Genomic DNA, 13,484 nt, shown 5'->3' with positions numbered 1-13,484 from the left:
TACTCACCCAATGAAAATGGAATAAATGCATCCGGTTTAACGAATTCCCCATTTTCATTCAGGAAATTCTCTGGATTAAATTGTTTCGGGTCCTTCCATTGTGTCTCCTCAGACAAAATTGACTCCATGTTTATTAAGATAAAGGTCCCCTGGAAAAACAGAACAAAATATCTGCATTGAGTTACACAATGCAAAGGGTTACACTCATCATCTCTTTCACATGACAGTGGTTCTGAAAGGGAGGGGTACCGTACCTGAGGAGAAGAACATCTACAGTATCAATAGCATAAGGGCCGGGAAGGGAAGTTGGGTGGTCAACAGTTTAGTCAGATTGGGGGTCAGGAAATACTAGGATGCTCAGGGAAGTAAAATTGGAAACAGATTTCAATATTGTAACTCTGGCCAAAATCTTTCAGTCCTTCTTGGATATGGGACTGCAGTGTTGCAATTGTTCAAAATGGACGAGACGGATCAAACTAGTAGCTGTGGCCTAAACTTTACCAGCGCCCAGGAGGCAGGCTGGGAGGCCAGTGGCTGATAATCATGGGGAGCCGCCTCAGGACAGCTCCCTGATGTGGTCAAGCTGCCAGGCATTTTACCAGCAGCAGGAGAAGACGCAGACTGGCTCCCCACTCCAAGGAGGCGAGCATCCGATTGGGTCTTTAATTTTGCCGATTAAGGGCTATTTTATGGGGCAATCGGCATTTTGCCAATAGCGGGGTGACCAATTGCCACATGGGAAGGTGGCCTCCTTGCAGCAGCCTGTTGGGCAATCAGAGCTAGAGGGTCGATGCCCAAAGAGGGACACATGAGTAGGGAAGAGGCCTCTGTGGCCCTAACGATCTCCCCACATGGGTTGGCCTCCGATCCTTGACCCCCCTGATATATTTTGTTTTTTTACAATTGACCTGGCCGATCTCCCAAGATCTCCTGCCTGCCTCAGAAGCAACCGTCGCTCACAGTGCCATTGCTGAGAACATAAGAAATAGGAGCAGGAGTAGGCCATTCGGCCCCTCAAGCCTGCCCCGCCATTCAATAAGGTCATGGCTGATCTGCCCCAGACCTCAACTCCTCTTTCGTGCCAGCTCCTCATATCCCTCAACTCCCCGATATTTCAAAAATCTGTCTACCTCCTCTTTAAATACTTTCAGTGATCTAGCCTCCACAACTCTTTGGGGTAGAGAATTCCAGACATTCACTACCCTCTGAGAGAAGAAATTCCTTTGCATCTCAGTTTTAAATGAGTGTCCCCTTATCCTGTAACTATGTTCCCTAGTTTGAGAATCCCCCATTAGTGGAAACATCTTCTCAACATCTACCCTGTCAAGCCCCCTCAGAATCTCATACGTTTCAATAAGATCACCCCTCATCCATCTAAATTCTAATGAATAAAGGCCTAACCTGTTTAACCACTCTTGATAAGTCAACCCCTTCATCCCAGGAATCAGCCTAGTGAATCTCTTTTGAACTGCCTCCAATGCCAGTATATCCTTTCTTAAATACAGGGACCAAAACTGTACACAGTACTCCAGGTGCAGCCTCCCTGTACAGTTGTAACAAGACTTCCCTATTTTAAAACTCCAACCCCCGAGCAATAAAAGCCAAAATTCCATTTGCCTTCTTAATTACTTGCTGCACCTGCATGCTGAGTTTTTGTGTTTCATGCACAAGGACACCCAGATTCCTCTGTACTGCATTTTTTGGAGTCTCTCTCATTTAAATAATAGTCTGCCTTTTGATTCTTCCTACCAAAGTGCATGACCTCACACTTTCCTACATTAAACTCCATCTGCCAAGTTTTTGCCCACTCACTCAATCTATCAATATCCCATGCAGATTCCTTATGTCCTCATCACAACATGCCCTCCCACGTATTTTTGTATCATCAGTAAATAATATAGTCATTAATGTAGATAGTAAATAATTGAGGCCCTAGGACTGATCCTTGTGGCACTCCCCTCGTTACGTCTTTCCAACCTGAAAAAGACCCATTAATCCTGACTCTCTGTCTTCTGTGTGTTAACCAATCCTCAATCCATGCTAATACATTACCCCCAATACCGTGAGCTCCTATCTTGTGCAATAATCTTTCACGTGGCACCTTATCAAATGCCTTCTGGAAATCTAAATACACTACATCTACCAGTTCCCCTTTATCAATTCTGCTTGTTACATCCTCAAAGAACTCTAGCAAATTTGTCAAACATGATTTGCCTTTCATAAAACCATGTTGACTCTGTTTGATTGCGTTAAGCTTTTCTAAATGTCCTGCTATTTCTTCCTTAATAATGGACTCTAGCATTTCCCCAACGACCTATGTTAGGCTGACTGGCCAAAAGTTTCCTGCTTTTTGTCTCCCTCCCTTCTTGAACAGGGGCGTCACATTAGTGGTTTTTCAATACGCTGGGAACCTTTCCGGAATCCATGAGTTCTGAATATTTCAATCAATGCCTCCACTATCTCTGCAGCAACTTCCTTTAAAACCCTTGGATGCAGGCCATCAGGTCCTGGCAACTTGTCTGCCTTTGTCCCTTTGGTTTGTCAAATACTTTGTCCCTCGTGACAGAGACTGTTACAAGATCTTTCGTGAGGCTGCAGAGCTGCCAGCCCTCTGATTCGGCCGGCAGGATCCGGAGCCATTCCGCTGTCCTTCAATGGAGGCCCGACACCTGCGGCGAAAATCAGGCCTATCGGCCAGTCAGTCAAACGTGAATAGTGGGGAAGCTTCTGGAGGCCAAATCTGACACCAATTGAATTATCACTTGGATAAAAATGAGTGAGTAAAACATGGATTTATCAAAGGCAAATTGTGTCTGATTTTTGCTGCAGGTGTCAGACCTCCATTGAAGGACTGATGTCAGGCTAACCGGTCTATAATTCCCTGTTTTCTCTCTACCTCCTTTTTTAAATAGTGGGGTTACATTAGCTACCCTTCAATCCATTGGAACTGTTCCAGAGTCTATAGAATTTTGAAAAATGACCAGCAATGCATCTACTATTTCTCGGGCCACTTCCTTAAGTACTCTGGAATGTAGATTATCAGGCCCTGGGGATTTGTCGGCCTTCAATCCCATCAATTTCCCTACTAATACTGATTTCATACAGTTCCTCCTTCTCACTAGACCCTATGTTTCCCAACATTTCTGGGAGGTAATTTGTGCCCTCCTTTGTGAAGACGAAACCAAAGCATGTATTTAATTGGTCAGCCATGTCTTTGTTCCCCATTATAAATTCCCCTGTTTCTGACTGTAAGAGACCCACATTTGTCTTCACTAATCTTTTTCACTTCACATATATATAGAAGCTTTTACAGAGCTTTTATGCTCTCTGCAAGCTCACTCTCATACTCTATTTTCCCCTTCTTAGTCAATCCCTTTGTCCTCCTTTGCTGAATTCTAAACTGCTCCCAATCCTCAGGTTTGCTGCTTGTTCTGGCCATTTTATGTTTCTCCTCCTTTGGATCTAATACTATTCCTAATTTCTTTTGTAAGCCACGGTTGAGCCACTCTTCCTGTTGTATTTTTGCACCAGACGGGAATGAACAATTGTTGTAATTCATCCACGCCATGGAGGTCGGCAGCTGATCCTTGGAAGGAGCCAGAAGCAAAGAAGTTCCAGGCCACAGTGACTTTAATGGTTTCAGGATGAGCAGTGCTGCGGGGCGTGAGGTCTTCAGCAACGAGGGCACAGATCTCTGTGACTGTCTGTCTGGAGTGTCGCAGTCTCCTGCGGCACTGAGATGACTGAGAACCAAGGTGGCTCTGTCTTTGACGTGAGATTGTTTGCTGAGGGGATGGCCTCCATGTTCTGCCTTACCCTCAACCCTCTTCACTGCCACCCTGATACCCGTGGCTCTGGTCTTCTTGAGGAGAATATTGCTCCTCATCGCCACTGAGCCCAAAATCTGAGAGTGATGCTCCCATTGCCAGCTGCTGCCTTCAGATTTGCTCTTGGCAGTCCGTGCCTCCTCCTTTTTATGGCCACACGATGCCAGCAGGGCGACAACTCCCCCCCCAACACTGCTCAAGCGATTACTGGTCACTCTCCCCGCAACCTGTGCTGACCCGATGGCACCTATGCCAATGGCCGAGTCGGCCTCTGTACCGTTCACCCTTTCATGGGGCCCACCTAATTCCCTGGGCCAACCACGACATGTTCTCCGCTGTGTGCCTGCCTCCTTGCACCTGGACTATCCCAGACAATGCATGCAGCCTGTGCACCCCTGTCAAAATCTGAACATGCCCCATAAATGAGCTCTCAATGAGCTCCTTAACCACCTTAACCGCTGAGGTTAATGGATTGGGCGCAATCTCGGAGCCACCCTCCCCCTGTCCCGGTGAAAATTGCCAGTGCTGGGAAGTGCATTGGTAATCCGGGACACCAGCCTACACCAGTATTTTCATCCCCGCCTGCCTCCATTCCTGTCAAGAAATTGATAAGGCTGTAGGGGCTTCGTAAAAAGAGCCATAGAGTACAAAAGCAAAAACGTTATTTTAAACCTTTATAAATCACTGGTCTGACGGCAGCTGGAATATTGTGTTAATTTTCTGGCATCTTGCTTTAGGAAGGATGTTAAGGCCTTGGAGAGGGTGCAGTGGAAAATTAATAGAATGTTACCAGGGATGAGAGACTTACTTCGAGCAGAGAAGGTTAAAGGAAGATTTAATGGAGGTGTTCTGAAATTATGAAGGGTTTTTGTAGAGCAGTTAGGGAGAAACTGTTTCTTTTGGTAGGCAGGTTGGAAACTAGAGGGCACAGATTTAAGATAATTAGCAAAAGAAACAGAAGGGAAATGAAAAGATTGTTTTCCCACAGTGAGTGGTTGTGATCTGGAATGCACTGCCTGAAAGGGCAGTGGAAGCAGATTCAATAGTAACTTCCAAAAGGGAATTGGATAAATACTGGAAAAGGAAATATTTGCAGGGTAATAGGCAAAGGGCAGGGTAGTAGGACTAATTGAATAGTTCTGTCTTCTCAGGTAATGTCTGATCTAAGGAAATAATATTACCAAATGTGACCTTTATGTGCTTTAGCTATTCACTGATAGCATTGCTTAGATCCAAGCAGTCGATCAGTGGCAGTTCTCTCAGCTGAGGGATGGAGTGAGGCTCTGAGGGGGAAATAGAAAAACACTCTGACAGAAAAGAATGAGCCACCTTTTTGATTGTGTATCCCTTGAAGTTTGTGTCCTGCATTGTTGCGTGTCCTACAGCAAATGGTGCTACATTCCCGTATCTTTGAATCTCGTGAACAACAGCATTGACATACGGCATGTTGGGTACATCCTCCATGGATGGGGCACGGGACCAGCCAATCACCTTGTCGATCTCCTTCTGGCACTTTTCTGGAAAGCAAAGGAGACAAATTTAAAAGAGTAACTGTTAAATTCTGGCCCACAACATGGCTTTGAAATTGGTAATTACATCTCCTGTCAAGTCATTTTACAATTTGGAATTCTCCATGTATGCATCAATAGTTTGTTAAGTCAAACCCTTGGGAAAGTTGGGATTGTTAGAACTGGAAAGGTTATGGGAGACATAAAGATCTGTCGGGCCCTCAACTATTCACAATATTTAACAATGACTTAGATAATCGGTTAGAAAGCTACATATTCAAATTTGCCGATGACACAAAGATAGGCGGTATTGTAAGCAGTGCTGTAAGTGTAAAATGATTAAAAGATGCTGATAGATTAGGTGAATGGGTAAAGCTGTGGCAAATGGATTTAATGTTGGCAAATGTGAAGTCATCCACTTTGGACCAAAAAAGGATAGACTAGGGTACTTTCTAAATGGTGAATAACTAGAAAAATGGAGGTCCAAAGAGACTGGTACACAGATCATTAAAATGTCAAGAACAGGTACAGAACATAATCAGAAAGGCTAATGGAATGCTGGCCTTGATGTCTACAGGACGAGAATACAAGGAGGTACAAGTCACACCAGCTATACAAAGCCCTGGTTAGACCATACATATAGTCATAGAGTCATACAGCACAGAAACAGGCCCTTCGGCCCATCGTGTCTGTGCCAACCATCAAGCACCTATCCATTCTTATCCCATTTTCCATCACTTGGCCCATAGCCTTGTGTGCTCTGGCGTTTCAAGTGCTCATCTAAATACTTCTTAAATGTTGTGAGGGTTCCTGCCTCTACCACCCCTTCAGGCAGTGAGTTCCAGATTCCAACCACCCACTGGGTGAAATTCTTTTTTCCTCAAATCCCCTCTAAACCTCCTGCCCCTTACCTTAAATCTATGCCACCTGGTTATTGACCCCTCCGCTAAGGGAAAAAGTTTCTTCCTATCTACCCTATCTATGCCCCTCATAATTTTGTATACCTCAATCAGGTCCCCCCTCAGCCTTCTCTGCTCTAAGGAAAACAACCCTAGTCTATCCAGTCTCTCTTCATAGCTGAAATGCTCCAGCCCAGGCAACATCCTGGTGAATCTCCTCTGCACCCTCTCTAGTGCAATCACATCCTTCCGATAGTGTGGTGCCCAGAACTGTACACAGTACTCCAGCTGTGGCCTAACTAGCGTTTTATACAGCTCCATCATAACCTCCCTGATGTTATATTCTATGCCTCGGCTAATAAAGGCAACTAACCCATATGACTTCCTAACCACCTTATCTACCTGTGCTTCCTTCAGTGATCTATGGACAAATACACCAAGGCCCCTCTGACCCTCTGTACTTCCTAGGGTCCTACCATCCATTGTATATTCCCTTGCCTTGTTAGTCCTCCCAAAATGCATCACTTCACACTCTCAGGATTAAATTCCATTTGCCACTGCTCTGCCCATCTTACCAGTCCATTGATATCGTCCTGTAATCTAAGGCTTTCCTCCACACTATTTACAACATCACCAATTTTCGTGTCATCTGCGAACTTACTGATCATACTTCCTATATTCATGTCCAAATCATTAATTTACACTACAAACAGCACGGGTCCCATCACCGATCCCTGCGGTACACCACTGGTCACAGGCTTCCAATTGTGAAAACAACCCTTGACCATCACCCTCTGCCTCCTGCCACTAAGCCAGTTTTGGATCCAATTCGCCAAATTGCCCTGGATCCGATGGGCTCTTACCTTCTTAACCAATCTCCCATGCGGGACCTTATCAAAAGCCTTACTGAAGTCCATGTAGACTACATCAACTGCCTTACCCTCATCTACACATCTAGTCACCTCCTCGAAAAATTCAATCAAGTTTGTTAGACACAATCTTCCCTGACAAAACCATGCTGACTATCCTTGATTAATCCCTGCCTCTCCACGTGGAGATTAATCCTGTCCCTCAGAATTTTTTCCAATAGTGTCCCTACCACTGATGTTAGACTCACTGGCCTGTAATTACCTGGTTTATCCCTGCTGCCCTTCTTGAATAATGGTACCACATTTGGTATCCTCCTGTCCTCTGGTACCTCTCCTGTGGCCAGAGAGGATTTGAAAATTTGTGTCAAAGCCCCTGCTATTTCCTGCCTTGCCTCACATAACAGCCTGGGATACATCCCATCTGGGCCTGGGGATTTATCCACTTCTAAGCCCACTAAAACATCTAATACTTCCTCTCTTTCAATACTAATATGTTCAAGTATATCACAATCCCCCTCCCTGATCTCTACACCTACATCGTCCTTCTCCATAGTGAACACAGATGAAAGGTAATCATTTAAAACCTCACCTACGTCCTCCGGCTCCACACACAGATTGCCACTTTCGTCCCTAATGGGCCCTACTCTTTCCCTGATTATCCTCTTGCCCTTAATATACTTGTAAAATGCCTTAGCATTTTCCTTTATCTTGCCCGCCAGTGTTTTTTCATGTCCCCTCTTCGCTCTCCTAATTACTTTTTAAGTACCCACCTACACTTACTATACTCCTCTAGCGCCTCCGCAGTTTTCAGCGCTCTGAATCTTCCATAAGCCTCCTTCTTTTTCCTTATCTAATCCTCTATATCCCTTGACATCCAGGTATCCCTTGACATCCAAGGTTGCCTGGACTTGTTGGTCCTACCCTTCACCTTTACGGGAACATGTTGGCCCTGAACTCTCACTATTTCCTTTTTGAATGGCTCCCACTGGTCTGATGTAGACTTTCCTACAAGTAGCTGCTCCCAGTCCATTTTGACCAGATCCTGTGTGATCATATTGAAATCGTCCTTCCCCCAATTCAGTACTTTTATTTCCGGTCCATCTTTGTCCTTTTCCATAACTACCTTAAATCTGACAGAGTTATGGTTACTATCCCTGAAATGCTCCCCCACTGACACTTCTACTACTTGTCCCACTTCATTCCCTAAGATTAGGTCCAGTACCGCCCCTTCTCTTGTAGGACTTTCTACGTGCTGGCTCAAAAAGCTCTCCTGTATTCACTTTAAGTATTCCACCCCCTTTAAGCCTTTCGCAATAAGATTATCCCAGTTAATATTGGGGAAGTTGAAATCTCCTACTATTATTACCCTATTATTTTTACACCTCTCTGAGATTTACCTACATATCTGCTCCTCTATCTCCCCCTGACTGTTTGGAGGCCTGTAGTACACTTCCAGCCAAGTGATTGCCCCTTTTTGTTTTTAAGTTCTACCCATATGGCCTCATTTGAGGAACCATCTAAGATATCAAGCCTCCTTACTGCAGTAATTGACTCCTTGATCAACAGTGCAATGGCCCTTCCTCTTTTACACCCTCCCCTGTCACGCCTGAAGATTCTATACCCTGGAATATTGAGCTGCCAGTCCTGCCCTTCCCGCAATCATGTCTCTATGATAACAATAATAGCATATTTCCATGTGTTAATCAACGCCCTCAATTCATCTGCATTACTAGTATGACTCCTTGCGTTAAAATAGATGCAATCCAGCCTTGCATTATTTGCTTGTGCCTTAACAGGTTTATATTTGCTCTACCTTCCAGACTGACTAGTTTCTCTTCTATATTTGACTGTGCATCACCCCCTCTGTACCTCCACTCTGTATCCCATTCCCCTGCCAAATTAGTTTAAACACCCCTCCCCCAACCCCCTCAACAACACTAGCAAACCTCCCAGCAAGGATGTTGGTCCTGTTCCGGTTCAGGTGCAACCCATCCAACTTATACAGGTCCCACCTTAGCCAGAAACAGACCCAGTGATCCAGGAATCTAAAGCCGTCCCATCTCTTCAGCCATGCATTCATCTGCTCTATCCTCCTATTTCTATACTCACTAGTATATGGCACTGGGAGTAATCCAGGGATTGCAAGCTTTGAGGTCCTGCTTTTTAATCTCCAACCAGCTCCCTAAGTTCTTGTTGCAGGACCTCATCCCTCTTTCTACCTATGTCATTGGTACCAATGTGAACCACGACCTCTGTATGTTCACCCTCCCCCTTCAGAATGTCCTGCAGCCGATCCGTGACATCCTTGACCCTAGCACCAGGGAGACACCATACCATCCTGGAGTCACATTTGCAGCCACAGAAATGCCTATCTGAACCACTTACGGTACAATCCCCTATCACTATAGCTCTCCCACTCTTTTTTCTCCCCTCCTGTGCATCTGAGCCACCCATGGTGCCACAGACTTGGGCTGTTGCTGCATCCCCCTGAGAAGCTATCTCCCCCAACAGTATCCAAAGCGGAAAATCTGGAGAACTGCAAGCAATTCTGGGCATCACACCTTAGGAAGTATATACTGGCTTTGGAAGGAGCGCAGTGTAGGTTTATTAGACTGATAGCTGGACTCCAAGGGTTAAGCTACCAGGAGAGATTAAACAAACTAGGGTTGTATTTCTTGGAATTTAGAAGGTTTAGATGATTTAAACAAAGTTTTCAGCATATTAAGGGGAACAGATAAGGTCGATTGGGAGAAACTAATTCTGCTAGTTGGGTGGTCTTGGACTTGGAACATAGTCTAAAAGTTAAAGTTGGAACTTTCAGGAGTGAAATTAGGAAACACGTCTTCTTGCAAAGGGTGGTAGAAGTTTGGAACTCTCTTCCGTCAATGGCAATTGATGTGAGATCAATCATTAATCTTAAAACTGAGGTTGATAGATTTTTGTTCGCCAAAGGTGTTAAGGGATATGTGGCAAAGGGGGGTATATGGAGTTAGGTCACAGATCAGCAATGATCTCATTGAATCATCTGGCACAGGCTCGATGGGCCAAATGGCTTCTTTCCTGAACACAATATGAATGGTGGAACAGGATTGAGGAGCTAAATGGCCTAATCCTGTTCCTATGTTCCCACGTTCCGACACTGAAGAATCAATATTATACATTCCCTGGCATATTTTATTCAGATGCACGTTCTCCCTCTATCCTGAACCAACAATGTAATAACAGTGAATTTTCAAAAGAGCAGCTCCTTCTGCACCAACATGACTTTATTGAGTTCCAACATCGGATGTTCTTGGACTCCTCCTGGTGAGATTACCAATTTACTGCTAGTTTGGACTCTGAACTCAAGCTTCCCAGCAATTAGACACCCAAACTGATAAGGACCCTCAACAACCAGCATACAAAGCAGACTTACATTCATCAGTATATCTTAGAGGTGAAACCAGTGATCAGTTAACAACAACTTGCATTTATATAGCACCTTTAACGGAGCATACCAAGACTCTTCACAGGAGCAATCATCTGGCAAAAATTTGACACTGAGTCACATAAGGAGACATTAGGACATAAATACAAGTTACCAAAAGCTTGATCAATCAGATAGGTTTTAAGGAGCGTCTTCAAGAAAGAGAGAGAGATGGAGATGTTTAGGTTGGGAATTCCAGAGCCAGGACATAGGCAGCCGAAGGCACAGCCGCCAATGGTGGAGCGGTTAAAATCAGGAACGCACAAGAGGCCAGAATTGGAGAAGCGCAGCGATCTTGAGGGCTTGTAGGGTTGGAGGAGGTTACAGAAATTGGGAGGGGCAAAGCTGTGGAGGGATTTGAAAATGAGGATGAGAATTTTAAAATTGAGGTAACCGTCCTGGGTTAATATCAACCCCGATATTTCAAGGCTTATTTAAATGTTTATATTTTTAATTAGATGATGTTTTTCCTGTTTTATTGCCCATCCAATCGGATGGTCTCAAACTAGTTGGGAATATACAGTGCCATAAATTTTCACTTCCCAAAATGGAATTCTGGATATTTCTCACTAAGATTGCCAATTTAATGCTAACTTAGGTCACTGACCTGAAACGTTAACTGTGTTTCTCTCTCCACAGATGCTGCCAGACCTGCTGCGTATTTCCAGCATTTCCTGTTTTTTTTTTTCAGATTTCCAGCATCTGCAGTATCTTGCTTTTATTATAATGCTAACTTAGGTTGAATTATGAAAGATTTTTTTTCTGTAGATTCGCAACCCCTGAAACTGCTCAAATGCATATTTCACTTTAAGTTTTTACAGCCAGCAGACAGCAGATTTGGGATCTTTAATCTTATTTCCATACATCTATAGAAGCAAACATTTTCCTAGAATCCTAATCATACACACACAGAAGGAGGCTATTCGTTCCATTGTGCCAGTGCTGGCTCTTTGACAGATCTAAAGCATAAAACAGTGCAACATGAGATGACTGAGAGTTCAGAAATGCCTTCCTTTATTATGCCTATTATCAGGGGCAAAACATGCTATACTGAATAGGGACTTTTTAATCCATCAGTTGGATTAATCTTTTAAAAACAAGAGGCAGAAAGACACTGATAAAAGTCATAGCTAAACAGCTAGAAATGGCCACCACCATTTGCATCTGAATACCTTACACATCAAAGGAGAGACGTATGTCTGAGCTAGCCAACATTAGAACTACAAAGTGATTGATGACAACGCTACGTCATCAGGATGCGCCGCGGTGCGCACATGCGCACACGGTCTCAGGCCCTCTGCGCATGCGCTGTGGTCTGGATTGCCAGGACCAGTTTGCGCATGCGCAGATGACGGCATCGCGTAACGTCATCTTCCTCGGGGAACACACCGGGTTGGCCTCTGCGCATGCGCAAACTGGTCCTGGCAAGCCGGACCGCAGCGCATGCGCAGATGGCCGGAGCCCGTGTGCACATGTGCGTCAATCTTCCGAAAGCTTCGGCGCGAGTTTTTGAAAATGGAAGGAGGAGAGGTTTCGTCGGGCATTTTATCTCAATTATTTAGTCATTTTGGACATTTGCTTCATTTTTATTAGACAGAGGAGATTGTTTCAAGGTAAGTTGCTCTGAAAATATTTACATTGTCTGGGGCAACGCATGTGCTCCAGTCCCTGTTGTTGTTGGTCTGAAAACATTTCAAGGGAGGGAAGGGAGGGGGGAAGGGAGGGGGGAAGGGAGGGGAGAAGGGAGGGGAGAAGGGAGGGGAGAAGGGAGGGGGGAAAGGAGGGGGGAAAGGAGGGAAGGGAGGGAAGGGAGGGGGGAGAAAGGAGGAAAGGGAGGGGGGAAGGGAGGGGGGAAAGGAGGGAAGGGAGGGGGGAGAAAGGAGGAAAGGGAGGGGGGAAAGGAGGGAAGGGAGGGGGGAAGGGAGGGAGGGAAGGAGGGAAGGGAGGGGGGAAGGGAGGGAGGTCGGGAGGGAGGGGGGAAGGGAGGTCGGTGGGGAGGGGGGAAGGGAGGTCGGGGGGAAGGGAGGTCGGGGGGGGAGGGGGGAGCAGCGGAGCGGAAGGGGAGTGCCTTTTTCTGTGCATGCGCCATAAACACAAGGACTGGCTGATGAGATGGAGCCAATTAATTTGCCCAACAATTGCCCGGAAGCACCTTCGGATGGAGGTGGCCATGCGCTGGAAATCAGTCGCGTGCCACAATCCATGGATCCTGAGCGTTTCACCCCCTGGCCTAATGATCTGATGAACCATACATACGCCTGCCTGTTCAAAGCTCCACTTCCCCCACCTGCGGTACCCTCTCCTTGCTGTTCAGTTACACAGTCACCTGTTCCTGCACCCATCCAAGCAGTGCACATGGACACACAGCCAACTGTTCCTGCACCCATCCAAGCAGTGCACGTGGACACACAGCCACATGTTTCCCCATCCGCCCTTGAAACAACCATGCAGAGCCTTGTGAGACTCCGCAATTGCCAGCTGCTGCCTGTCAAGCAGAGAAGGTGTCCAAAGGGGTCAAGCACTTGGGGAACATTCAACAAGAAGAGACTGAGCACTAAAAGAAACAAGCATGCTGTGTCCAGTGGTAGCACAAATGTGAATGCTCTTGCTGCGTACACAACTGGTGAGGTGGGAGTGCAGCCACACCATTCTCCATCCTCAGTGTTGCTTTAAGGCAAAGGTAGATAAGAGTGAAAGAAATGGAAGATGATGCTGATAGTAGTAGGCAGGATTAAATGGGAATGGATGGGAAGACGCACGAGTAGCATAACCACTAGCAGGGAACAGCTGGGCTAAATGGCCTGCTTTATGTTCATAGTCCAAAAGAAATGTGCTTCTTTTTCCAGCACCCTCACATCATTCATGTTTTCCCTGAGAGCAGCATTGAACCATCACGAGATAGGGGCAGTTACATC

At 45.6% G+C, this 13,484-nt stretch overlaps 1 protein-coding gene across 3 annotated transcripts in view; it reads right to left on the bottom strand.

Moving 5' to 3' along the window:
* Positions 1-13,484, bottom strand: part of LOC137353362 (cytochrome P450 2J2-like) — a 56,286-nt gene that overhangs the window by 3,282 nt on the left and 39,520 nt on the right. For all 3 annotated transcript variants that reach the window (XM_068019537.1, XM_068019538.1, XM_068019536.1), the window contains exons 7-8: positions 5,157-5,344; positions 8-149 (exon numbers count right to left, since the gene is read on the bottom strand). In XM_068019537.1, the coding sequence (XP_067875638.1) occupies positions 8-149; positions 5,157-5,344 (330 nt within the window). The remainder of the gene's footprint in view (positions 1-7; positions 150-5,156; positions 5,345-13,484) is intronic.

This window comes from Heterodontus francisci, chromosome 41 (genome assembly GCF_036365525.1).
Source record: "Heterodontus francisci isolate sHetFra1 chromosome 41, sHetFra1.hap1, whole genome shotgun sequence".
NCBI classification, from domain to species: Eukaryota; Metazoa; Chordata; class Chondrichthyes; order Heterodontiformes; family Heterodontidae; genus Heterodontus; species Heterodontus francisci.
The sequence above is the reverse complement of the archived record's forward strand: the minus strand, read 5'-3'. Positions and strand labels throughout refer to the sequence as shown.